Here is a 27,932-nt window from a genome sequence, read left to right as displayed (position 1 = left end):
CTAATTTCTCCTCAGCAGAATGTGCGGTGAGAGAATCGTGCTCCTCTGTCCTGTCACAGCCTCCTGTGGATCTGAGACCTGATCTAAGCCAATCTAGAATGTAGGCTGTTAGCCCACATGGACTTGACTCCTACTGCGGTCAGTCCCCTCTCTCTCCTCTATGAATGACATTGTGTTGATATCAACCGGTTGTATTATATCGGGGAACATCTTTACAAAGGCAGTAGTCTCAGCAGTGGTGTTTGCCTGTGCAATGACACAGCCTTGTTTTTGTAAATTAACAAACAAGACTTATTTCCCGAGACCCTTATTTTGTAATAAAATAAATCCAGATGGAATATGAAATAAATCATGATATGATATAACAAGAAAATGAATTATGTTTTATATAACAGAAGAAAATAAATTATGCCTTTTTAATAGAACACGAGCCAATGTGTCTAGACATTTCACTTGACCAGCCAGAAAACACGACACCAAATGAGTTTTACAGTTTTTCTAAAATGTTTTTACCCAAAGATCTGTGATCGCCGGGTGTTTAGATTACTGATTCCTAGAATATAAACTCTGCTCTTGGACAAACATTGTAAGGATGTTTTCAGCATAGGTGGTCTGATCCCTGATCCACTCTCGCTGTGTGACTGCTTTCTGTCTGCCCGTCTGTCTGCCCGCCCGCCCGTCTGTCTGCCCGCCCGCCCGTCTGTCTGCCCGCCCGCCCGTCTGTCTGCCCGCCCGTCTGCCCGCCCGCCCGTCTGCCCGCCCGCCCGTCTGCCCGCCCGCCCGCCCGTCTGCCCGCCCGTCCGTCTGCCCGCCCGCCCGTGCGTCTGCCCGCCCGTCTTTCTGTCTGCCCGCCCGTCTTTCTGTCTGCCCGCCCGTCTTTCTGTCTGCCCGCCCGTCTTTCTGTCTGCCCGCCCGTCTTTCTGTCTGCCCGCCCGTCTTTCTGTCTGCCCGTCCGTCTGCCCGCCCGTCCACCCGCCCCGTCTTTCTGTCTGCCCGTCTGTGACTGCTCTGCCCGCCTACCTCTGTCTGCCCCCGCCCGTCTGTCTGCCCGCCCGTCCCCGCCCGCCCGTCTGCCCGCCCGCCCGTCTGCCCGCCCGCCCGTCTGTCTGCCCGCCCGCCCGTCTGCCCGCCCGCCCGTCTGCCCGCCCGCCCGTCTGCCTGCCCGCCCGTCCCCGTCTGCCCGCCCGTCTGCCCGCCCGCCCGTCTGCCCCGCCCGTCCGTCTGCCCGCCCGCCCGTCCCCGTCTGCCCGCCCGCCCGTCTGCCCGTCTGCCCGCCCGCCCGTCCCCGTCTGCCCGCCCGCCCGCCCGTCCCCGTCTGCCCGCCCGCCCGTCTGTCCCCGCCCGCCCGTCTGCCCGCCCGCCCGTCCCCGCCCGTCTGCCCGCCCGCCCGTCTGCCCGCCCGCCCGTCTGCCCGCCCGCCCGTCTGCCCGCCCGTCTGCCCGCCCGTCCCCGTCTGCCCGCCCGCCCGTGCCCGCCCGCCCCCGCCCGTCTGCCCGCCCGCCCGTCTGCCCGCCCGCCCGTCTGCCCGCCCGTCCCGCCCGCCCCGTCTGCCCGCCCGCCCGTCTGCCCGCCCGCCCCGCCCGCCCGTCTGCCCGCCCGCCCGTCTGCCCGCCCGCCCGTCTGCCCGCCCGCCCCGTCTGCCCGCCCGCCCGTCTGCCCGCCCGCCCGTCTGCCCGCCCGCCCGTCTGCCCGCCCGCCCGTCTGCCCGCCCGCCCGTCTGCCCGTCTGTCTGCCCGCCCGCCCTGCCCGTCCCGTCTGCCCGCCCGCCCGTCTGCCCGCCCGCCCCGCCCGTCTGCCCGCCCGCCCGCCCCGCCCGCCCGTCTGCCCGCCCGCCCGTCTGCCCGCCCGTCTGCCCGCCCGCCCGTCTGCCCGCCCGCCCGTCTGCCCGCCCGTCCGTCTGCCCGTCTGTCTGCCCGTCTGCCCGCCCGCCCGTCTGCCCGCCCGCCCGTCTGCCCGCCCGCCCGTCTGCCCGCCCGCCCCCGTCTGCCCGCCCGCCCCCGTCTGCCCGCCCGTCCCCCGCCCGCCCGTCTGCCCGCCCGTCCCGTCCCCGCCCGCCCGTCTGCCCGCCCGTCTGTCCGTCTGCCCGCCCGTCTGTCCGTCTGCCCGCCCGTCTGTCCGTCTGCCCGCCCGTCTGTCCGTCTGCCCGCCCGTCTGTCCGTCTGCCCGCCCCTCTGTCCGTCTGCCCGCCCGTCTGTCCCTGCCCGCCCGTCTGTCCGTCTGCCCGCCCGTCTGTCCGTCCGTCTGCCCTCCCGTCCGTCTGTCTGCCCGTCTGCCCGCCCGTCCGTCTGTCTGCCCGTCCGTCTGTCTGCCCGCCCGCCCGTCCGTCTGTCTGCCCGCCCGTCCGTCTGTCTGCCCGCCCGCCCGTCCGTCTGTCTGCCCGCCTCGCCGTTCACAGAGGAACTCCTGGGTAAAAATAAACTTGATTTAAAACTGTTTCCAACCTGCAATATAATTGTTCTGAACAGCGACTTGAAAGACTGTTTTCATTCCACCCGCCGGGCTTATATAAATATATTAATAAATGTTGGGTCAAACACAGGGAAACGTGGGACTCTACCTTGATGCAGGACTCTCCCTCGGAGAGCCGTGTGTTTGTGTTAGGCAACAAGGACGCCATTGTGGGGCGCTGCTTTGTTCCGGCCCTGCGCCGGGTCTTTGAAGCCACACGCTCGGTCCCCTAATGAGAGCGAAACACACGTGGACTAGTGACCCTAGCTGTAGACTACGTGATGTTGATGATGATAAGGCTACATGATCACATCTCCAAATAAGCGACATAAACCGTATTAACTCAACATGTAAAGTGTTGGTTTCATCTTTCATGAGCTGAAATAAAAGATCCCAGAAATGTTTTCGTACTCACAAAAAACTTATTTCTTAAAAAAAACAAAAAAATTTGGTGCACAGATTTGTTTACATCCTTACATGTTGGTGAGAATTTATCCAAGATGATGATAATAATAAGATAATCAACTGACAGGTGTCATATGGAGAAGCTGATTTTAAACCTGGTCTGTCTGCTTTCAAACACACTAGGAGACAAATTCACCGTTCAGCAGGACATTAACCTACAACACAAGCACAAAATTGTATTAAATATAGATTTTCTCACCTACACACAATATCCGTTAATAAAGTGTCAACATTTTTTTTGAAAACCTTGCAAATTTATTGACATTTAAAATAACGAAATATATAATTTATGTAATTGTATATTTTAATCAATTTGGCTGTAACACAACAAACATGTGGAGTAAGTCCAGGGTCTGAATACCAGCTGAAGGCAGTGGTGTGTGTGTGTGTGTGGTGCTAACCACTCTGTTGTCCCCCTCGCCAGGTGGGTTCTCTCTCTGTGTGTGTGTGTGTGTGTGTGTGTGTGTGTGTGTGTGTGTGTGTGTGTGTGTGTGTGTGTGTGTGTGTGAGGTGCTAACCACTCTGTTCTCCCCCTCGCCAGGTGGGTTCTCTGTGTGTGTGTGTGAGGTGCTAACCACTCTGTTCTCCTCACCAGGTGGGTTCTCTGTGTGTGTGTGTGTGTGTGTGTGTGTGTGTGTGTGTGTGTGTGTGTGTGTGTGTGTGTGTGTGTGTGTGAGGTGCTAACCACTCTGTTCTCCTCCTCGCCAGGTGGGTTCTCTCTGTGTGTGTGTGTGTGAGGTGCTAACCACTCTGTTCTCCTCCTCGCCAGGTGGGTTCTCTGTGTGTGTGTGTGTGTGTGTGTGTGTGTGTGAGGTGCTAACCACTCTGTTCTCCCCCTCGCCAGGTGGGTTCTCTGTGTGTGTGTGTGAGGTGCTAACCACTCTGTTCTCCTCCTCGCCAGGTGGGTTCTCTGTGTGTGTGTGTGTGTGTGAGGTGCTAACCACTCTGTTGTCCTCCTCTCCAGGTGGGTTCTCTGTGTGTGTGTGTGAGGTGCTAACCACCCTGTTGTCCTCCTCTCCAGGTGGGTTCTCTGTGTGTGTGTGTGTGTGGTGCTAACCACTCTGTCCTCCTCTCCAGGTGGGTTCTCTGTGGTGTTCCTGGCCAGGACACACAGTGGCATGCGCTGCGCTCTCAAGAGGATGTACGTTAACAACGTCCCTGACCTCAACATCTACAAGAGAGAGATCACTATTATGGTGTGTGTGGTGTGTGTCCTCCTCCTGTGTGTCCTCCTGTGTGTGTCCTCCTGTGTGTGTCCTCCTGTGTGTCCTCCTGTGTGTCCTCCTGTGTGTGCGTGTCCTCCTGTGTGTGCGTGTCCTCCTGTGTGTGCGTGTCCTCCTGTGTGTGTCGTGTCCTCCTGTGCGTGTGTCCTCCTGTGTGTGCGTGTCCTCCTGTGCGTGTGTCCTCCTGTGCGTGTGTCCTCCTGTGCGTGTGTCCTCCTGTGTGTGTGTCCTGTGTCCTCCTGTGTGTGTGTGTGTGTTTTGCGTCTTGATTTACTGTCTGGTTTCTATGCCTCCAGTAAACTGTATCAACCTCTAAGAAAGCCTCTGGAAGAAAGTTGTTGAACATTGACAAGATGTTGTTTTACCCTGAACTGCTGACCCCCTGAACATCTGACCCCCTGAACATCTGACCCCCTGAACATCTGACCCCCTGAACATCTGACCCCCTGAACATCTGACCCCCTGAACATCTGACCCCCTGAACATCTGACCCCCTGAACATCTGACCCCTGAACATCTGACCCCTGAACATCTGACCCCTGAACATCTGACCCCTGAACATCTGACCCCCTGAACATCTGACCCCCTGAACCCCCCCTGAATATCTGACCCGTCTGTAACTGAACAGTTATGTTATGTGTCTTTCTCTGTGCTGACTTTAACACTGGAGACACACACACACACTGGAGCGAGACACACACACACACACACTGGAGCGAGACACACACACACACACACACACACACACACACACACACACACACACACACACACACACACACACACACACACACACACACACACACACACACTGGAGCGAGACACACACACACACACACTGGAGCGAGACACACACACACACACACACACTGGAGCGAGACACACACACACACACACACACTGGAGCGAGACACACACACACACACACACACTGGAGCGAGACACACACACACACACACACACTGGAGCGAGACACGACTGTCGAGGTGACGTGTCTCTGACAGGACGAATAAAGAGTAACTACATAAAGAAACAAAAGACCTGCACGTCAGACGCAGCACTGAGTAATGACTTACTGTAAAGCTTACTGTAAAACTTACTGTAAAACTTACTGTAAAGCTTACTGTAAAGCTTACTGTAAAACTTACTGTAAAACTTCAATTAGTAGACTGGTGTTTTTGTTGTTTAAATCCCTGAACACAACAGTCGCATATTATAGACGTGCTTCTAATTGAAAGAAGGGGGAAAACTCCCTCGACAACAATTATTCTCCTCTTTTGACTGTGCTTTTCTGTCAGTTCTTACTTACGCCACTAGGGGGCCACCAGCCTCTTTCTAGGGTTCTGTGCTTTCAAAGTGGATGACTGTTTTTGTGCTTGCCAGTTATCTAGCAGTTGTCGGCTGTTTTAGCTGCCTGTTAGCTAGCGGTTCTCCGGCTGTCTCGCTGCCTGTTAGCTAGCGGTTCTCCGGCTGTCTCGCTGCCTGTTAGCTAGCGGTTCTCTGGCTGTCTAGCTGCCTGTTAGCTAGCGGTTCTCTGGCTGTCTAGCTGCCTGTTAGCTAGCGGTTCTCCGGCTGTCTCGCTGCCTGTTAGCTAGCGGTTCTCCGGCTGTCTCGCTGCCTGTTAGCTAGCGGTTCTCCGGCTGTCTCGCTGCCTGTTAGCTAGCGGTTCTCCGGCTGTCTCGCTGCCTGTTAGCTAGCGGTTCTCCGGCTGTCTCGCTGCCTGTTAGCTAGCGGTTCTCCGGCTGTCTGGCTGCCTGTTAGCTAGCGGTTCTCCGGCTGTCTGGCTGCCTGTTAGCTAGCGGTTCTCCGGCTGTCTGGCTGCCTGTTAGCTAGCGGTTCTCCGGCTGTCTGGCTGCCTGTTAGCTAGCGGTTCTCCGGCTGTCTGGCTGCCTGTTAGCTAGCGGTTCTCCGGCTGTCTGTTAGCTAGCGGTTCTCTGGCTGCCTGTTCTCCGGCTGTCTGGCTGCCTGTTAGCTAGCGGTTCTCCTGCCTGTTAGCTAGCGGTTCTCTGGCTGCCTGTTAGCTAGCGGTTCTCTGGCTGCCTGTTAGCTAGCGGTTCTCTGGCTGCCTGTTAGCTAGCGGTTCTCCGGCTGCCTGTTAGCTAGCGGTTCTCCGGCTGTCTGGCTGCCTGTTAGCTAGCGGTTCTCCGGCTGTCTGGCTGCCTGTTAGCTAGCAGTTCTCCGGCTGTCTCGATGCCTGTTAGCTAGCGGTTCTCCGGCTGTCTCGATGCCTGTTAGCTAGCGGTTCTCCGGCTGTCTCGCTGCCTGCCTGTTAGCTAGCGGTTCTCCGGCTGTCCTGCCTGCCTGTTAGCTAGCGGTTCTCCGGCTGTCTGGCTGCCTGTTAGCTAGCGGTTCTCCGGCTGTCTGCCTGCCTGTTAGCTAGCGGTTCTCCGGCTGTCTAGCTGCCTGTTAGCTAGCGGTTCTCCGGCTGTCTGGATGCCTGTTAGCTGCTCCGGCTGTCTAGCTGTTTAGCTAGCGGTTCTCCGGCTGTCCAGCTGCCTGTTAGCTAGCGGTTCTCCGGCTGTCCAGCTGCCTGTTAGCTAACGGTTCTCCGGCTGCCTCCTGTTAGCCGGCTGTCTTGCCTGCCTGTTAGCTAGCGGTTCTCCGGCTGTCCTGCCTGCCTGTTAGCTAGCGGTTCTCCGGCTGTCCTGGCTGCCTGTTAGCTAGCGGTTCTCCGACTGTCTAGCTGCCTGTTAGCTAGCGGTTCTCCGACTGTCTTGCTGCCTGTTAGCTAGCGGTTCTCCGACTGTCTTGGCTGCCTGTTAGCTAGCGGTTCTCTGGCTGCCTGTTAGCTAGCGGTTCTCCGACTGTCTAGCTGCCTGTTAGCTAGCGGTTCTCCGACTGTCTTGCTGCCTGTTAGCTAGCGGTTCTCTGGCTGTCCTGGCTGCCTGTTAGCTAGCAGTTTTTTACTGGCGATTTTTAAACACAGATTGACATTTTTTTTTCACTTCATTACTAATTATTTAATGTAACAAATCAAACATTACATGTTGTAAATCACCTCATAAACTATTCCTTTTAGGTGTTGATTTTAAACAGCCGTTTATTTGCTGAAATGTGTGCCGTTGCCCAGGTATTTATTTTTTATTTTTCCCTTTATTTTACTAGGCAAGTCAGTTAAGAACAAATTCTTATTTTCAATGACGTCCTGGGAACAGTGGGTTAACTGCCTGTTCAGGGGCAGAACGACAGATTTGTACCTTGTCAGCTCGGGGGTTTGAACTCGCAACCTTCCGGTTACTAGTCCAACGCTCTAACCACTAGGTATTAAAAGGGACACTTGACTATTTTGAGACGGTTTTTAAGTGATGTTTTATGCTAATTCACTTAAGCTCTTAGCTCCTACAAGGAGCATAGACCTCTCATGAATGTCCACCCTGTCTGTGCTCTTCCCCTCTGCAGAAGGAGCTGTCTGGTCATAGGAACATAGTGAACTACCTGGACTCTACCATCAACTCCGTAGGGGACAGTGTGTGGGAGGTGCTCATTCTCATGGAGTACTGTAAAGGTAGGTGTTATAGGTTCCCCCTGTGATTTTTTAAATACAATGGACCGGTCATTATTTTTTTATTGAGCATGAGATGGTTGGAAAATTTGAACAAGCAGACCTGTGATTTTTATATTGACCCAATAAAGTAGAATTAACTTAAACACAATCTCTCTTTGTCCCTCACCCTCTCTCCCGTTCACTCGCCCCTCCCTCATTCCCTCTCTCCCGTTCACTCGCCCTCCTCCCTCTCCTCATTCCCTCTCTCCCGTTCACTCGCCCTCCTCCCCCTCTTCCCTCTCTCCCGTTCACTCGCCCTCCTCCCCTCTCCCGTTCACTCGCCCTCCTCCCTCTCCTCATTCCCTCTCTCCCGTTCACTCGCCCTCCTCCCCCTCTCCCGTTCACTCGCCCTCCTCCCCCTCTCCCGTTCACTCGCCCTCCTCCCCTCCCCGTTCCCCCTCTCTCCCCCGTTCACTCGCCCTCCTCCCTCTCCTCATTCCCTCTCTCCCGTTCACTCGCCCTCCTCCCCCTCTCCCGTTCACTCCTCCCCTCGTTCCCCCTCCTCCCCTCTCCCGTTCACTCGCCCCTCCTCCCCCTCTCCCCTCTCTCTCCCGTTCACTCGCCCTCCTCCCTCTCCTCATTCCCTCTCTCCCGTTCACTCGCCCTCCTCCCCCCTCTCCCTGTTCACTCGCCCTCCTCCCCCTCTCCCGTTCACTCGCCCTCCTCCCTCTCTCCCGTTCACTCGCCCTCCTCCCTCTCTCCCGTTCACTCGCCCTCCTCCCTCTCTCCCGTTCACTCGCCCTCCTCCCTCTCTCCCGTTCACTCGCCCTCCTCCCTCTCCTCATTCCCTCTCTCTCCTCGTTCCCTCTCTCCCTCCTCCCTCTATCTCCTCGTACCCCCCCCCCCCCTCCAGCTGGTCAGGTAGTGAAGCAGATGAACCAGCGTCTCCATATAGGGTTTACGGAGCCGGAGGTGTTGTCCGTCTTCACTGATACCTGTGAGGCTGTGGCCAGGCTGCATCAGTGTAGAACCCCTGTCATACACAGGGACCTGAAGGTAAGAGATTTACTCATCTCTTCCTCCTGTCCTCATCCGTCACCCCTTTCCTACTCTCATCCCTCTTCCTCCCTCACCACTTTCCTACTGTCATCCCTCTTCCTCCTGTCCATATCTGTCACCCATTTCCTACTCTCATCCCTCTTCCTCCCTCACGCCTTTCCTACTCTCATCCCTCTTCCCCTTCACACATTTCCTACTGTCATCCCTCTTCCCCTTTCCTACTGTCATCCCCCTTCACCCCTTTCCTACTGTCATCCCTCTTCCCCCTTAACCCCTTTCCTACTCTCATCCCTCTTCCTCCTTCACCCCTTTCCTACTCTCATCCCTCTTCCTCCTTCACCCCTTTCCTACTGTCATCCCTCTTTCCCCTTAACCCCTTTCCTACTCTCATCCCTCTTCCTCCTTCACCCCTTTCCTACTCTCATCCTTCACCCCTTTCCTACTGTCATCCCTCTTCCCCCTTCACCCCTTTCCTACTGTCATCCCTCTTCCCCCTTAACCCATTTCCTACTGTCATCCCTCTTCCCCCTTCACCCCTTTCCTACTGTCATCCCTCTTCCCCCTTCACCCCTTTCCTACTGTCATCCCCCTTCACCCCTTTCCTACTGTCATCCCCCTTCACCCCTTTCCTACTGTCATCCCCCTTCACCCCTTTCCTACTGTCATCCCCCTTCACCCCTTTCCTACTGTCATCCCCCTTCACCCCTTTCCTACTCTCATCCCTCTTCCTCCTTCAGCCCTTCAGCACATAGGCAGACATGGCTCTCAAGAGAAGACAGGCTACGGCAGCCTTTCTCAATAGCAAGGCTATGCTCACTGAGTCTGTACATAGTCAAAGCTTTCCTTAAGTTTGGGTCAGTCACAGTGGTCAGGTATTCTGCCACTGTGTACTCTCTGTTTAGGGCCAAATAACGTTCTAGTTTACTCTGTTTTTTGTTGTTGGTAAATTCTTTCCAATGTGTCAAGTAATTATCTTTTTGTTTTCTCATGATTTGGTTGGGTCTAATTGTGTTTCTGTCTTGGGGCTCTGTGGGGTGTTTGTGTTTGTGAACAGAGCCCCGGGACCAGCTTGCTTAGGGGACTCTTCTCCAGGTTCATCTCTCTGTAGGTGATGGCTTTGTTATGGAAGGTTTGGGAATCGCTTCCTTTTAGGTGGTTGTAGAATTTAACGTCTATTTTCTGGATTTTGATAATTAGTGGGTATCGGCTTAACACTGCTCTGCATGCATTATTTGGTGTTTTACGTTGTACACTGAGGATATTTGTGCATAATTCTACATGCAGAGTCTCAATTTGGTGTTGATCCCATTTTTGTGAATTATTGGCTGGTGAGCGGACCCCAGACCTCACAACCATGAAGGGCCATGGGTTCTATAACTGACCTCTCTCTTGGTTGGTGAGCGGACCCCAGACCTCACAACCATGAAGGGCCATGGGTTCTATAACTGACCTCTCTCTTGGTTGGTGAGCGGACCCCAGACCTCACAACCATGAAGGGCCATGGGTTCTATAACTGACCTCTCTCTTGGTTGGTGAGCGGACCCCACAACCATGAAGGGCCATGGGTTCTATAACTGACCTCTCTCTTGGTTGGTGAGCGGACCCCAGACCTCACAACCATGAAGGGCCATGGGTTCTATAACTGACCTCTCTCTTGGTTGGTGAGCGGACCCCAGACCTCACAACCATGAAGGGCCATGGGCTCTATAACTGACCTCTCTCTTGGTTGGTGAGCAGACCCCAGACCTCACAACCATGAAGGGTGTCCATAACAAGGGTTCTGGTGAATAAACTGACCTCTATTGGCTCTGGTTGGTGAATAAACTGGACCCCAGACTGTCCACAACCATGAAGGGCCTATTGGCTCTGTCCAACTGAATAAACTGGTTCTCTATTGGCCAGTCTGTTGGTGAATAAACCCCAGACTTCTCTCACGTCCCTTCAGTCTTGGCATCTCTCTGCTGTGAGCGAAAATAAAGTGTCAACATAACAAGGTCTGTCCACTACTGGTGAATAAACTGGTTCTCTATTGGCCAGTCTGTCCACTACTGGTGAATAAACTGGTTCTCTATTGGCCAGTCTGTCCACTACTGGTGAATAAACTGGTTCTCTATTGGCCAGTCTGTCCACTACTGGTGAATAAACTGGTTCTCTATTGGCCAGTCTGTCCACTACTGGTGAATAAACTGGTTCTCTATTGGCCAGTCTGTCCACTACTGGTGAATAAACTGGTTCTCTATTGGCCAGTCTGTCCACTACTGGTGAATAAACTGGTTCTCTATTGGCCAGTCTGTCCACTACTGGTGAATAAACTGGTTCTCTATTGGCCAGTCTGTCCACTACTGGTGAATAAACTGGTTCTCTATTGGCCAGTCTGTCCACTACTGGTGAATAAACTGGTTCTCTATTGGCCAGTCTGTCCACTACTGGTGAATAAACTGGTTCTCTATTGGCCAGTCTGTCCACTACTGGTGAATAAACTGGTTCTCTATTGGCCAGTCTGTCCACTACTGGTGAATAAACTGGTTCTCTATTGGCCAGTCTGTCCACTACTGGTGAATAAACTGGTTCTCTATTGGCCAGTCTGTCCACTACTGGTGAATAAACTGGTTCTCTATTGGCCAGTCTGTCCACTACTGGTGAATAAACTGGTTCTCTATTGGCCAGTCTGTCCACTACTGGTGAATAAACTGGTTCTCTATTGGCCAGTCTGTCCACTACTGGTGAATAAACTGGTTCTCTATTGGCCAGTCTGTCCACTACTGGTGAATAAACTGGTTCTCTATTGGCCAGTCTGTCCACTACTGGTGAATAAACTGGTTCTCTATTGGCCAGTCTGTCCACTACTGGTGAATAAACTGGTTCTCTATTGGCCAGTCTGTCCACTACTGGTGAATAAACTGGTTCTCTATTGGCCAGTCTGTCTACTACTGGTGAATAAACTGGTTCTCTATTGGCCAGTCTGTCCACTACTGGTGAATAAACTGGTTCTCTATTGGCCAGTCTGTCCACTACTGGTGAATAAACTGGTTCTCTATTGGCCAGTCTGTCCACTACTGGTGAATAAACTGGTTCTCTATTGGCCAGTCTGTCCACTACTGGTGAATAAACTGGTTCTCTATTGGCCAGTCTGTCTACTACTGGTGAATAAACTGGTTCTCTATTGGCCAGTCTGTCCACTACTGGTGAATAAACTGGTTCTCTATTGGCCAGTCTGTCCACTACTGGTGAATAAACTGGTTCTCTATTGGCCAGTCTGTCCACTACTGGTGAATAAACTGGTTCTCTATTGGCCAGTCTGTCCACTACTGGTGAATAAACTGGTTCTCTATTGGCCAGTCTGTCCACTACTGGTGAATAAACTAGTTCTCTATTGGCCAGTCTGTCCACTACTGGTGAATAAACTGGTTCTCTATTGGCCAGTCTGTCCACTACTGGTGAATAAACTGCCGTTTTACTGGCCAGCCTCTGGGGAAATGCAGCTACTTCACCAGGACAATGTTATATCCTAGAGCTTAAAGTTTCTGTCATGCTGACAATAATATTTATATCTCCCCTCTCTCTTCCCCCTCTGTCTCCCCTCTCTCTTCCCCCTCTGTCTCCCCTCTCTCTTCCCCCTCTGTCTCCTCTCTCTCTCCTCTGTCTCCTCTCTCTCTCCTCTGTCTCTCTCTCTCTCCTCTGTCTCCTCACTCTCTCTCCTCTGTCTCCTCACTCTCTCTCTCTGTCTCTCTGTCTCCTCACTCTCTCTCCTCTGTCTCCTCACTCTCTCTCCTCTGTCTCCTCACTCTCTCTCCTCTGTCTCCTCACTCTCTCTCCTCTGTCTCCTCACTCTCTCTCCTCTGTCTCCTCTCTCTCTCCTCTGTCTCCTCTCTCTCTCCTCTGTCTCCTCACTCTCTCTCCTCTGTCTCCTCACTCTCTCTCCTCTGTCTCCTCTCTCTCTCCTCTGTCTCCTCTCTCTGTCTCCTCTCTCTCTCCTCTGTCTCCTCTCTCTCTCTGTCCTCTGTCTCCTCTCTGTCTCTCCTCTGTCTCCCCTCCCTCATCTGTCTCCCCTCCCTGTCTCCTCATCTGTCTCCCTCTCCCTCTCCTCTGTCTGTCTCCCCTCCCTCCTCTGTCTCCCCTCTCCCTCATCTGTCTCCCCTCTCCCTCCTCTGTCTCCCCTCTCCCTCCTCTGTCTCCCCTCCTCTCTGTCTCCCCCCTCTCCTCTGTCTCCTCCCTCTCTCTCTCCCTCCTGTCTCCCCTCTCCTCTGTCTCTGTCTCCCCTCCCTCCTCTGTCTCCCCCTCCCTCTGTCCTCCCTCCTCTGTCTCCCCTCCCTCCCTCCCCCCTCCTCCTGTCTCCCCCTCCCTCATCTGTCTCCCCCTCCCTCATCTGTCTCCCCCCCTCCCTCCTCCCTGTCTCCCCCTCCCTCCTCTGTCTCCCCCTCCCCCCCTCCTCCTCTGTCTCCCCCTCCCTCCTCTGTCTCCCTCCCTCCTCTGTCTCCCCCTCCCTCCTCTGTCTCCCCCTCCCTCCTCTGTCTCCCCCCTCTCCCTCCTCTGTCTCCCCCTCCCTCCTCTGTCTCCCCCTCCCCTCTGTCTCTGTCTCCCCCTCCCTCCTCTGTCTCCCCCTCCCTCCTCTGTCTCCCCCCCTCCCTCCTCTCTGTCTCCCCCTCCCTCCTCTGTCTCCCCCCCTCCTCTCCCTCCTCTGTCCCCCTCTGTCTCCCCCTCCCTCCTCTGTCTCCCCCTCCCTCCTCTGTCTCTGTTCCAGGTAGAGAACATCCTCCTGAGTGATAATGGGAGTTATGTTCTGTGTGATTTTGGAAGTGCTTCTCTCAAAGTGCTGCTTCCACATAAAGACGGAGTGACTGCTGTGGAGGACGAAATCAGGAAGTGAGTGTGTGGGGGGGGGGGGTGAGGTGACGTGATTGCGGTGGGGGGGGGGGATGTGAGGTGACGTGAGTTCGGTGGGGGGGGGTGAGGTGACGTGTGTGTGAACCCAGGTGATTGTCTTCCATGTGCCTGTGTAACTAGAGCGCACCGCATGTCATGTCATGTGAACTGTCCCACAGATCCCCTCCTATTTGCTTTAGTTCCAGTTAGGACTGGACAAAACATTAAGAACACCTTCCTGCCTGTTTGGGGGGGGGGGGGGGGCTGTGAGCACGTGAAGAGCTGAATGAAAGATTAGTCGTTGTTGTTTAGAGGCGTGGTACACAGCCATACAAGTTGGTCTAATTCACTGGGAAGGAAAGTCGACTGAAGTGAGGCTTTGTCCTCGTGTTTCTTGGTCTGTTTATGTTGCATTGTTCACAAGCCAGGTTGATTTTCTTCAATGGTTGAGTTTTCAACCGCTAGTGAAGAGAAGACTACACTGGCGCTATTCAGACTCTCAATCTCACAGGGCACAGTGTTACCACGGTAACCTCCCACGGTAACCTCCCACGGTAACCTCCCGCCCTTAAAGGGGCAGGTGACAATGTGTGTTGTTTTTGTTTAAAAATATTCTGGTCATGAAAAAAATGTAATTAAACGATATAAAAACCACATTTACTTCTTGCTAGTAATACATTTGTTTTAGAAAACATACTCATTCATTTTGTTGGTGTAATTTTAGTGGCAACAAAATATTTTGGCCAGTAATAAAATAATTCTGAGTGGCTGGTAGATTTTTATATACCTACCTGCCACAGTGGCTGATGGACCAACAAGTAAACTGTATGGGTCGAGCTCTGAATGCTGATTGGCTGACAGCCGAGCTCTGAATGCTGATTGGCTGACAGCCGTGGTATATCAGACCGTATGACAAAACATGTATTTTTACTGCTCTAAATACTTAGGTAACCGGTTTATAACAGCATTAAGGCAACCTCTGGTGGGGGGTTGTGATTTATGGCCGATATACCACGGTAACGGGCTGTTTCCGGGCACCCTGCGATGCGTCGTGTCTAAGAACCGGTATATTGGTCATATACAACAACCCCCCCCCCCAGAGGTGCCTAGCAGCAGGAGTGCACTACGTAGGGGGTGCCATCCTTCTCAGCAGTAGTGCACTACGTAGGGTAGTGCACTACGTAGGGGGTGCCATCCTTCTCAGCAGTAGTGCACTACATAGGGTGCCATCCTTCTCAGCAGTAGTGCACTACGTAGGGGGTGCCATCCTTCTCAGCAGTAGTGCACTACGTAGGGGGTGCCATCCTTCTCAGCAGTAGTGCACTGCGTAGGGGGTGCCATCCTTCTCAGCAGTAGTGCACTGCGTAGGGGGTGCCATCCTTCTCAGCAGTAGTGCACTACGTAGGGGGTGCCATCCTTCTCAGCAGTAGTGCACTGCGTGCCATCCTTCTCAGCAGTAGTGCACATCCTTCTCAGCAGTAGTGCACTGCGTAGGGGGTGCCATCCTTCTCAGCAGTAGTGCACTGCGTAGGGGGTGCCATCCTTCTCAGCAGTAGTGCACTACGTAGGGGGTGCTATCCTTCTCAGCAGTAGTGCACTACGTAGGGGGTGCCATCCTTCTCAGCAGTAGTGCACTACGTAGGGGGTGCCATCCATTTACATTACATTTACATTTAAGTCATTTAGCAGACGCTCTTATCCAGAGCGACTTACAAATTGGTGCATTCACCTTATGACATCCAGTGGAACAGTCACTTTACAATAGTGCATCTAAATCTTAAAGGGAGGGGGGGTGAGAGGGATTACTTATCCTATCCTAGGTATTCCTTAAAGAGGTGGGGTTTCAGGTGTCTCCGGAAGGTGGTGATTGACTCTGCTGTCCTGGCGTCGTGGGGGAGTTTGTTCCACCATTGGGGGGCCAGAGCAGCGAACAGTTTTGACTGGGCTGAGCGGGAACTGTACTTCCTCAGTGGTAGGGAGGCGAGCAGGCCAGAGGTGGATGAACGGAGTGCCCTTGTTTGGGTGTAGGGCCTGATCAGAGCCTGGAGGTACTGAGGTGCCGTTGCCCTCACAGCTCCGTAGGCAAGCACCATGGTCTTGTAGCGGATGCGAGCTTCAACTGGAAGCCAGTGGAGAGAACGGAGGAGCGGGGTGACGTGAGAGAACTTGGGAAGGTTGAACACCAGACGGGCTGCGGCGTTCTGGATGAGTTGAAGGGGTTTAATGGCACAGGCAGGGAGCCCAGCCAACAGCGAGTTGCAGTAATCCAGATGGGAGATGACAAGTGCCTGGATTAGGACCTGCGCCGCTTCCTGTGTGAGGCAGGGTCGTACTCTGCGGATGTTGTAGAGCATGAACCTACAGGAACGGGCCACCGCCTTGATGTTGGTTGAGAACGACAGGGTGTTGTCCAGGATCACGCCAAGGTTCTTGGCGCTCTGGGAGGAGGACACAATGGAGTTGTCAACCGTGATGGCGAGATCATGGAACGGGCAGTCCTTCCCCGGGAGGAAGAGCAGCTCCGTCTTGCCGAGGTTCAGCTTGAGGTGGTGATCCGTCATCCACACTGATATGTCTGCCAGACATGCAGAGATGCGATTCGCCACCTGGTCATCAGAAGGGGGAAAGGAGAAGATTAATTGTGTGTCGTCTGCATAGCAATGATAGGAGAGACCATGTGAGGTTATGACAGAGCCAAGTGACTTGGTGTATAGCGAGAATAGGAGAGGGCCTAGAACAGAGCCCTGGGGGACACCAGTGGTGAGAGCGCGTGGTGAGGAGACAGATTCTCGCCACGCCACCTGGTAGGAGCGACCTGTCAGGTAGGACGCAATCCAAGCGTGGGCCGCGCCGGAGATGCCCAACCATCCTTCTCAGCAGTAGTACCACTCTTACATACATACCATAACTGCATAAATAACCTTTGACCCTGACCACTTCCTGTGTGTAGGTACACGACCCTGTCTTATCGAGCTCCAGAGATGATCAACGTGTACGCAGGGAAGGCCATTACCACCAAGGCTGATATATGGGTGAGTTTAGAGCTGTGGGGGTGTACGGAAACCTGGGGGGGTGTACGGAAACCTGGGGGGGGGTGTACGGAAACCTGGGGGGGGGGGGGGTGTACGGAAACCTGGGGGGGTGTACGGAAACCTGCGGGGGTGTACGGAAACCTGCGGGGGGTGTACGGAAACCTGGGGGGGGGTTTGGAACAGCTTTTATGAAACTTTAAATTAATTTAACTTTTCAACCAGAGACATTTAGACTCCTGTATTTTAACTCATATTCAATGTTAGCACTTCACTACAAGGAGAAGATTAGAAATATACTGTTTTTAACGCTTCTTAGTTTGTCAAAATGGTCACCTTACTCTTGGTTGTTGTACAAGCTGTGTTTACTGTGTTTCTTCTGTTTCAGGCTCTTGGTTGCTTGTTGTACAAGCTGTGTTTCTTCTCGCTCCCGTTCGGGGAGAGTCAAGTCGCCATATGTGAGGGAACCTTTGTGGTTCCAGACCATTCCAAATTCTCCTTCAAGTTGCACTGCTTAATCAGTAAGTCCATCTGCCTTGTCCCTCAGCAACACACTGCTTAATCAGTAAGTCCATCTGCCTTGTCCCTCAGCAACACAAAGCTGTCAAACAGTAAGTCCATCTGCCTTGTCCTTCAGCAACATAAAGCAGTCAATCAGTAAGTCCATCTGCCTTGTCCCTCAGCAACATAAAGCAGTCAATCAGTAAGTCCATCTGCCTTGTCCCTCAGCAACACACCACCCACAAAACTGTCAATCAGTAGGTCCTTCAGCAACACACCACCCACAAAGCTGTCAATCAGTAAGTCCATCTGCCTTGTCCCTCAGCAACACACCACCCACAAAACTGTCAATCAGTAAGTCCATCTGCCTTGTCCTTCAGCAACACACCACCCACAAAGCTGTCAATCAGTAAGTCCATCTGCCTTGTCCCTCAGCAACACAAAGCTGTCAATCAGTAAGTCCATCTGCCTTGTCCCTCAGCAACACACCACCCACAAAGCAGTCAATCAGTAAGTCCATCTGCCTTGTCCCTCAGCAACACACCACCCACAAAACTGTCAATCAGTAAGTCCATCTGCCTTGTCCTTCAGCAACACACCACCCACAAAACTGTCAATCAGTAAGTCCATCTGCCTTGTCCTTCAGCAACACACCACCCACAAAGCTGTCAATCAGTAAGTCAATCTGCCTTGTCCCTCAGCAACACAAAGCTGTCAATCAGTAAGTCCATCTGCCTTGTCCCTCAGCAACACAAAGCTGTCAATCAGTAAGTCCATCTGCCTTGTCCCTCAGCAACACAAAGCTGTTAATCAGTATAATAATTCAACCACATTGACCATTGTCCCGTGAATGTTTTTCTGATGTGTAAACTCAATCAGACTGTCGTTCATTCTTCACACACCCACTGTTCGTCCTTCAGTACAAATATTAGTCAACAGCTCCACCTGGTGGCGAACTGTGTTTTACCTCTGGGGATGTTGGATGTACAGAGGTAGTGATCTATTTCAGACCCTTTACGGTTCACTCTGTAACCAATGGAAAAATGTACATGCCTTCTCCCACCTCTACTCCAGGTTATATTAAACTATATGTCCCCTCTACTCCCACCTCTTCTCCAGGTTATAGTAAACTATATATCCCCTCTACTCCAGGTTATAGTAAACTATATGTCCCCTCTACTCCAGGTTATAGTAAACTATATGTCCCCTCTACTCCAGGTTATAGTAAACTATATATCCCCTCTACTCCAGGTTATAGTAAACTATATGTCCCCTCTACTCCAGGTTATATTAAACTATATGTCCCCTCTACTCCAGGTTATATTAAACTATATGTCCCCTCTACTCCAGGTTATAGTAAACACCCCTCTACTCCAGGTTATAGTAAACTATATGTCCCCTCTACTCCAGGTTATAGTAAACTACCCTCTACTCCAGGTTATAGTAAACTATATGTCCCCTCTACTCCAGGTTATAGTAAACTATATATCCCCTCTACTCCAGGTTATAGTAAACTATATATCCCCTCTACTCCAGGTTATAGTAAACTATATGTCCCCTCTACTCCAGGTTATAGTAAACTATATGTCCCCTCTACTCCAGGTTATAGTAAACTATATATCCCCTCTACTCCAGGTTATAGTAAACTATATGTCCCCTCTACTCCAGGTTATAGTAAACTATATGTCCCCTCTACTCCAGGTTATAGTAAACTATATGTCCCCTCTACTCCAGGTTATAGTAAACTATATGTCCCCTCTACTCCAGGTTATAGTAAACTATATATCCCCTCTACTCCAGGTTATAGTAAACTATATGTCCCCTCTACTCCAGGTTATAGTAAACTATATATCCCCTCTACTCCAGGTTATAGTAAACTATATATCCCTCTACTCCAGGTTATAGTAAACTATATGTCCCCTCTACTCCCTATATATCCCCTCTACTCCAGGTTATAGTAAACTATATGTCCCCTCTACTCCAGGTTATAGTAAACTATATATCCCCTCTACTCCAGGTTATAGTAAACTATATGTCCCCTCTACTCCAGGTTATATTAAACTATATGTCCCCTCTACTCCCACCTCTACTCCAGGTTATTGTAAACTATATGTCCCCTCTACTCCCACCTCTCCTCCAGGTTATAGTAAACTATATGTCCCCTCTACTCCAGGTTATAGTAAACTATATGTCCCCTCTACTCCAGGTTATAGTAAACTACATGTCCCCTCTCCTCCAGGTTATATTAAACTATATGTCCCCTCTACTCCAGGTTATAGTAAACTATATGTCCCCTCTACTCCCACCTCTACTCCAGGTTATAGTAAACTATATGTCCCCTCTACTCCAGGTTATAGTAAACTATATGTCCCCTCTCCTCCAGGTTATATTAACTACATGTCCCCTCTACTCCAGGTTATAGTAAACTATATGTCCCCTCTACTCCAGGTTATAGTAAACTATATGTCCCCTCTACTCCAGGTTATAGTAAACTATATGTCCCCTCTACTCCAGGTTATAGTAAACTATATGTCCCCTCTACTCCAGGTTATAGTAAACTATATGTCCCCTCTACTCCAGGTTATAGTAAACTACATGTCCCCTCTACTCCCACCTCTACTCCAGGTTATAGTAAACTATATGTCCCCTCTATTCCAGGTTATAGTAAACTATATGTCCCCTCTACTCCAGGTTATAGTAAACTACTACTCCAGGTTATAGTAAACTACCCCCTCTACTCCCACCTCTACTCCAGGTTATATTAAACTACATGTCCCCTCTACTCCAGGTTATAGTAAACTACATGTCCCCTCTACTCCCACCTCTACTCCAGGTTATAGTAAACTACATGTCCCCTCTACTCCCACCTCTACTCCAGGTTATAGTAAACTATATGTCCCCTCTACTCCAGGTTATAGTAAACTACATGTCCCCTCTACTCCCACCTCTACTCCAGGTTATATTAAACTATATGTCCCCTCTACTCCAGGTTATAGTAAACTATATGTCCCCTCTACTCCCACCTCTACTCCAGGTTATAGTAAACTATATGTCCCCTCTACTCCAGGTTATAGTAAACTATATGTCCCCTCTACTCCAGGTTATATTAAACTATATGTCCCCTCTACTCCCACCTCTACTCCAGGTTATAGTAAACTATGTCTCCTCTACTCCAGGTTATAGGAAACTATATGTCCCCTCTACTCCCACCTCTACTCCAGGTTATAGTAAACTATATGTCCCCTCTACTCCCACCTCTACTCCAGTTTATAGTAAACTATATGTCCCCTCTACTCCCACCTCTACTCCAGGTTATAGTAAACTATATGTCCCCTCTACTCCCACCTCTACTCCAGGTTATATTAAACTATATGTCCCCTCTACTCCAGGTTATAGTAAAATATATGTCCCCTCTACTCCAGGTTATATTAAACTACATGTCCCCTCTACTCCCACCTCTACTCCAGGTTATATTAAACTACATTTACATTTACATTTAAGTCATTTAGCAGACGCTCTTATCCATGTCCCCTCTACTCCAGGTTATATTAAACTACATGTCCCCTCTACTCCAGGTTATAGTAAACTACATGTCCCCTCTACTCCAGGTTATATTAAACTACATGTCCCCTCTACTCCAGGTTATAGTAAACTATATGTCCCCTCTACTCCCACCTCTACTCCAGGTTATATTAAACTATATGTCCCCTCTACTCCAGGTTATAGTAAACTATATGTCCCCTCTACTCCCACCTCTACTCCAGGTTATAGTAAACTACATGTCCCCTCTACTCCAGGTTATAGTAAACTATATGTCCCCTCTACTCCCACCTCTACTCCAGGTTATATTAAACTATATGTCCCCTCTACTCCAGGTTATAGTAAACTATATGTCACCTCTACTCCAGGTTATAGTAAACTATATGTCCCCTCTACTCCAGGTTATATTAAACTATATGTCCCCTCTACTCCAGGTTATATTAAACTATATGTCACCTCTACTCCAGGTTATAGTAAACTATATGTCCCCTCTACTCCAGGTTATAGTAAACTATATGTCCCCTCTACTCCAGGTTATAGTAAACTATATGTCCCCTCTACTCCCACCTCTACTCCAGGTTATAGTAAACTATATGTCCCCTCTACTCCCACCTCTACTCCAGGTTATAGTAAACTATGTCTCCTCTACTCCAGGTTATAGGAAACTATATGTCCCCTCTACTCCAGGTTATAGTAAACTATATGTCACCTCTACTCCCACCTCTACTCCAGGTTATATTAAACTATATGTCCCCTCTTCTCCAGGTTATAGTAAACTATATGTCCCCTCTACTCCAGGTTATATTAAACTACATGTCCCCTCTACTCCAGGTTATAGTAAACTATATGTCCCCTCTACTCCAGGTTATAGTAAACTATATGTCACCTCTTCTCCAGGTTATATTAAACTACATGTCCCCTCTACTCCCACCTCTACTCCAGGTTATAGTAAACTATATGTCCCCTCTACTCCCACCTCTACTCCAGGTTATAGTAAACTATATGTCCCCTCTACTCCCACCTCTACTCCAGGTTATAGTAAACTATATGTCCCCTCTACTCCCACCTCTACTCCAGGTTATAGTAAACTATGTCTCCTCTACTCCAGGTTATAGGAAACTATATGTCAACTCCAGGTTATAGTAAACTATATGTCCCCTCTACTCCAGGTTATAGTAAACTATATGTCCCCTCTACTCCAGGTTATAGTAAACTATATGTCCCCTCTACTCCAGGTTATAGTAAACTATATGTCCCCTCTACTCCAGGTTATAGTAAACTATATGTCCCCTCTACTCCCACCTCTACTCCAGGTTATAGTAAACTATATGTCCCCTCTACTCCCACCTCTACTCCAGGTTATAGTAAACTATATGTCCCCTCTACTCCAGGTTATAGTAAACTATATGTCCCCTCTACTCCCACCTCTACTCCAGGTTATATTAAACTATATGTCCCCTCTACTCCAGGTTATAGTAAACTATATGTCCCCTCTACTCCCACCTCTACTCCAGGTTATAGTAAACTATATGTCCCCTCTACTCCAGGTTATAGTAAACTATATCCAGGTTATAGTCCCCTCTACTCCCACCTCTACTCCAGGTTATAGTAAACTATATGTCCCCTCTACTCCAGGTTATATAAACTAAACTCCAGGTTATATTAACTATGTCCCCTCTCTACTCTACTCCAGGTTATAGTAAACTGTCTCCTCTACTCCAGGTTATAGGAAACTATATGTCCCCTCTACTCCCACCTCTACTCCAGGTTATAGTAAACTATATGTCCCCTCTACTCCAGGTTATAGTAAACTATATGTCCCCTCTACTCCCACCTCTACTCCAGGTTATAGTAAACTATATGTCCCCTCTACTCCCACCTCTACTCCAGGTTATAGTAAACTATATGTCCCCTCTACTCCCACCTCTACTCCAGGTTATATTAAACTATATGTCCCCTCTACTCCAGGTTATAGTAAAATATATGTCCCCTCTACTCCAGGTTATATTAAACTACATGTCCCCTCTACTCCCACCTCTACTCCAGGTTATATTAAACTACATGTCCCCTCTACTCCAGGTTATATTAAACTATATGTCCCCTCTACTCCAGGTTATAGTAAACTACATGTCCCCTCTACTCCAGGTTATAGTAAACTACATGTCCCCTCTACTCCAGGTTATAGTAAACTATATGTCCCCTCTACTCCCACCTCTACTCCAGGTTATAGTAAACTATATGTCCCCTCTACTCCAGGTTATAGTAAACTATATGTCACCTCTACTCCAGGTTATAGTAAACTATATGTCACCTCTACTCCAGGTTATAGTAAACTATATGTCCCCTCTCTCCAGGCTATAGTAAACCCCCTCTACTCCAGGTTATAGTAAACTATATGTCCCCTCTACTCCCACCTCTACTCCAGGTTATATTAAACTATATGTCCCCTCTACTCCAGGTTATATTAAACTATATGTCCCCTCTACTCCAGGTTATAGTAAACTATATGTCACCTCTACTCCAGGTTATAGTAAACTATATGTCACCTCTACTCCAGGTTATAGTAAACTATATGTCACCTCTACTCCAGGTTATAGTAAACTATATGTCCCCTCTACTCCAGGTTATAGTAAACTATATGTCCCCTCTACTCCAGGTTATATTAAACTACATGTCCCCTCTACTCCCACCTCTACTCCAGGTTATAGTAAACTATATGTCCCCTCTACTCCCACCTCTACTCCAGGTTATAGTAAACTATATGTCCCCTCTACTCCCACCTCTACTCCAGGTTATAGTAAACTATATGTCCCCTCTACTCCCACCTCTACTCCAGGTTATAGTAAACTATATGTCCCCTCTACTCCAGGTTATAGTAAACTATATGTCACCTCTACTCCCACCTCTACTCCAGGTTATAGTAAACTATATGTCACCTCTATTCCCACCTCTACTCCAGGTTATAGTAAACTATATGTCCCCTCTACTCCAGGTTATATTAAACTACATGTCCCCTCTACTCCAGGTTATAGTAAACTATGTCTCCTCTACTCCAGGTTATAGGAAACTATATGTCCCCTCTCCTCCAGGCTATAGTAAACTATATGTCCCCTCTACTCCAGGTTATAGTAAACTATATGTCCCCTCTACTCCCACCTCTACTCCAGGTTATAGTAAACTATATGTCCCGTCTTCTCCAGGTTATAGTAAACTATATGTCCCCTCTTCTCCCACCTCTACTCCAGGTTATAGTAAACTACATGTCCCCTCTACTCCAGGTTATAGTAAACTATATGTCCCCTCTACTCCCACCTCTACTCCAGGTTATATTAAACTATATGTCCCCTCTACTCCAGGTTATAGTAAACTATATGTCACCTCTACTCCAGGTTATAGTAAACTATATGTCACCTCTACTCCAGGTTATAGTAAACTATATGTCCCCTCTACTCCAGGTTATAGTAAACTATATGTCCCCTCTACTCCAGGTTATAGTAAACTATATGTCCCCTCTACTCCAGGTTATAGTAAACTATATGTCCCCTCTACTCCAGGTTATAGTAAACTATATGTCCCCTCTACTCCAGGTTATAGTAAACTATATGTCCCCTCTACTCCCACCTCTACTCCAGTTATAGTAAACTATATGTCCCCTCTACTCCCACCTCTACTCCAGGTTATAGTAAACTATATGTCCCCTCTACTCCCACCTCTACTCCAGGTTATAGTAAACTATATGTCCCCTCTACTCCCACCTCTACTCCAGGTTATAGTAAACTATATGTCCCCTCTACTCCAGGTTATAGTAAACTATATGTCACCTCTATTCCCACCTCTCAGGTTATAGTAAACTATATGTCCCCTCTACTCCAGGTTATAGTAAACTATATGTCACCTCTACTCCAGGTTATAGTAAACTATATGTCCCCTCTACTCCAGGTTATAGTAAAATATATGTCCCCTCTACTCCAGGTTATAGTAAACCACCTCTACTCCAGGTTATAGTAAACTATATGTCCCCTCTACTCCAGGTTATAGTAAAATATATGTCCCCTCTACTCCAGGTTATATTAAACTACATGTCCCCTCTACTCCAGGTTATAGTAAACTATGTCTCCTCTACTCCAGGTTATAGGAAACTATATGTCCCCTCTACTCCAGGTTATATTAACTATATGTCCCCTCTACTCCCACCTCTACTCCAGGTTATATTAAACTATATGTCCCCTCTACTCCAGGTTATAGTAAACTATATGTCCCCTCTACTCCAGGTTATAGTAAACTATATGTCCCCTCTACTCCCACCTCTACTCCAGGTTATAGTAAACTATATGTCCCCTCTACTCCCACTCTACTCCAGGTTATAGTAAACTATATGTCCCCTCTACTCCCACCTCTACTCCAGGTTATAGTAAACTATGTCTCCTCTACTCCAGGTTATAGGAAACTATATGTCACCTCTACTCCAGGTTATAGTAAACTATATGTCCCCTCTACTCCAGGTTATAGTAAAATATATGTCCCCTCTACTCCAGGTTATATTAAACTACATGTCCCCTCTACTCCAGGTTATAGTAAACTATATGTCCCCTCTTCTCCAGGTTATAGTAAACTACATGTCCCCTCTACTCCAGGTTATAGTAAACTATATGTCCCCTCTACTCCAGGTTATAGTAAACTATATGTCCCCTCTACTCCAGGTTATAGTAAACTATATGTCCCCTCTACTCCCACCTCTACTCCAGGTTATAGTAAACTATATGTCCCCTCTTCTCCCACCTCTACTCCAGGTTATAGTAAACTATATGTCCCCTCTACTCCAGGTTATATTAACTATATGTCCCCTCTACTCCAGGTTATAGTAAACTATATGTCCCCTCTACTCCAGGTTATAGTAAACTATATGTCCCCTCTACTCCAGGTTATAGTAAACTATATGTCCCCTCTACTCCAGGTTATAGTAAACTATATGTCCCCTCTACTCCAGGTTATAGTAAACTATATGTCCCCTCTACTCCCACCTCTACTCCAGGTTATAGTAAACTATATGTCCCCTCTACTCCAGGTTATAGTAAACTATATGTCCCCTCTACTCCAGGTTATAGTAAACTATATGTCCCCTCTACTCCCACCTCTACTCCAGGTTATAGTAAACTATATGTCCCCTCTACTCCCACCTCTTCTCCAGGTTATAGTAAACTATGTCTCCTCTACTCCAGGTTATAGGAAACTATATGTCCCCTCTACTCCCACCTCTACTCCAGGTTATAGTAAACTATATGTCCCCTCTACTCCAGGTTATAGTAAACTATATGTCCCCTCTACTCCAGGTTATATTAACTATATGTCCCCTCTACTCCCACCTCTACTCCAGGTTATAGTAAACTGTCTCCTCTACTCCAGGTTATAGGAAACTATATGTCCCCTCTACTCCCACCTCTACTCCAGGTTATAGTAAACTATATGTCCCCTCTACTCCCACCTCTACTCCAGGTTATAGTAAACTATATGTCCCCTCTACTCCCACCTCTACTCCAGGTTATAGTAAACTATATGTCCCCTCTACTCCCACCTCTACTCCAGGTTATAGTAAACTATATGTCCCCTCTACTCCCACCTCTACTCCAGGTTATAGTAAACTATATGTCCCCTCTACTCCCACCTCTACTCCAGGTTATATTAAACTATATGTCCCCTCTACTCCAGGTTATAGTAAAATATATGTCCCCTCTACTCCAGGTTATATTAAACTACATGTCCCCTCTACTCCCACCTCTACTCCAGGTTATATTAAACTACATGTCCCCTCTACTCCAGGTTATATTAAACTATATGTCCCCTCTACTCCAGGTTATAGTAAACTACATGTCCCCTCTACTCCAGGTTATAGTAAACTACATGTCCCCTCTACTCCAGGTTATAGTAAACTACATGTCCCCTCTACTCCAGGTTATAGTAAACTACATGTCCCCTCTACTCCCACCTCTACTCCAGGTTATATTAAACTATATGTCCCCTCTACTCCAGGTTATAGTAAACTATATGTCCCCTCTACTCCCACCTCTACTCCAGGTTATATTAAACTATATGTCCCCTCTACTCCAGGTTATAGTAAACTATATGTCCCCTCTACTCCCACCTCTACTCCAGGTTATAGTAAACTATATGTCCCCTCTACTCCAGGTTATATTAAACTATATGTCCCCTCTACTCCAGGTTATAGTAAACTATATGTCACCTCTACTCCAGGTTATAGTAAACTATATGTCACCTCTACTCCAGGTTATAGTAAACTATATGTCACCTCTACTCCAGGTTATAGTAAACTATATGTCCCCTCTACTCCAGGTTATAGTAAACTATATGTCCCCTCTACTCCAGGTTATATTAAACTACATGTCCCCTCTACTCCCACCTCTACTCCAGGTTATAGTAAACTATATGTCCCCTCTACTCCCACCTCAACTCCAGGTTATAGTAAACTATATGTCCCCTCTACTCCCACCTCTACTCCAGGTTATAGTAAACTATATGTCCCCTCTACTCCCACCTCTACTCCAGGTTATAGTAAACTATATGTCCCCTCTACTCCAGGTTATAGTAAACTATATGTCAAACCTCTACTCCAGGTTATAGTAAACTATATGTCCCTCTATTCCCCACCTCTACTCCAGGTTATAGTAAACTATATGTCCCCTCTACTCCAGGTTATATTAAACTACATGTCCCCTCTACTCCAGGTTATAGTAAACTATGTCTCCTCTACTCCAGGTTATAGGAAACTATATGTCCCCTCTCCTCCAGGCTATAGTAAACTATATGTCCCCTCTACTCCAGGTTATAGTAAACTATATGTCCCCTCTACTCCCACCTCTACTCCAGGTTATAGTAAACTATATGTCCCCTCTACTCCAGGTTATAGTAAACTATATGTCCCCTCTTCTCCCACTCTACTCCAGGTTATAGTAAACTACATGTCCCCTCTACTCCAGGTTATAGTAAACTATATGTCCCCTCTACTCCCACCTCTACTCCAGGTTATATTAAACTATATGTCCCCTCTACTCCAGGTTATAGTAAACTATATGTCACCTCTACTCCAGGTTATAGTAAACTATATGTCACCTCTACTCCAGGTTATAGTAAACTATATGTCCCCTCTACTCCAGGTTATAGTAAACTATATGTCCCCTCTACTCCAGGTTATAGTAAACTATATGTCCCCTCTACTCCAGGTTATAGTAAACTATATGTCCCCTCTACTCCAGGTTATAGTAAACTATATGTCCCCTCTACTCCAGGTTATAGTAAACTATATGT

At 49.1% G+C, this 27,932-nt stretch overlaps 1 protein-coding gene across 4 annotated transcripts in view; it reads left to right on the top strand.

Moving 5' to 3' along the window:
• LOC124034708 (BMP-2-inducible protein kinase-like) overlaps nt 1–27,932 on the top strand; it is a 478,039-nt gene that overhangs the window by 420,684 nt on the left and 29,423 nt on the right. For 3 of the 4 annotated variants that reach the window (XM_046348185.1, XM_046348184.1, XM_046348183.1), the window contains exons 2-7: nt 3,991–4,109; nt 7,536–7,641; nt 8,534–8,676; nt 13,421–13,542; nt 16,493–16,574; nt 16,960–17,092. In XM_046348185.1, the coding sequence (XP_046204141.1) occupies nt 3,991–4,109; nt 7,536–7,641; nt 8,534–8,676; nt 13,421–13,542; nt 16,493–16,574; nt 16,960–17,092 (705 nt within the window). Of the gene's footprint in view, nt 1–3; nt 139–3,990; nt 4,110–7,535; nt 7,642–8,533; nt 8,677–13,420; nt 13,543–16,492; nt 16,575–16,959; nt 17,093–27,932 lie in introns of those variants that run through there. The other variant, XM_046348186.1, reaches the window with a different exon arrangement.

This window comes from Oncorhynchus gorbuscha, linkage group LG04, assembly GCF_021184085.1.
Source record: "Oncorhynchus gorbuscha isolate QuinsamMale2020 ecotype Even-year linkage group LG04, OgorEven_v1.0, whole genome shotgun sequence".
Classification (NCBI taxonomy): domain Eukaryota; kingdom Metazoa; phylum Chordata; class Actinopteri; order Salmoniformes; family Salmonidae; genus Oncorhynchus; species Oncorhynchus gorbuscha.
Note: the sequence above shows the minus strand (reverse complement) of the source record. Positions and strands in the feature narration are given on the sequence as shown.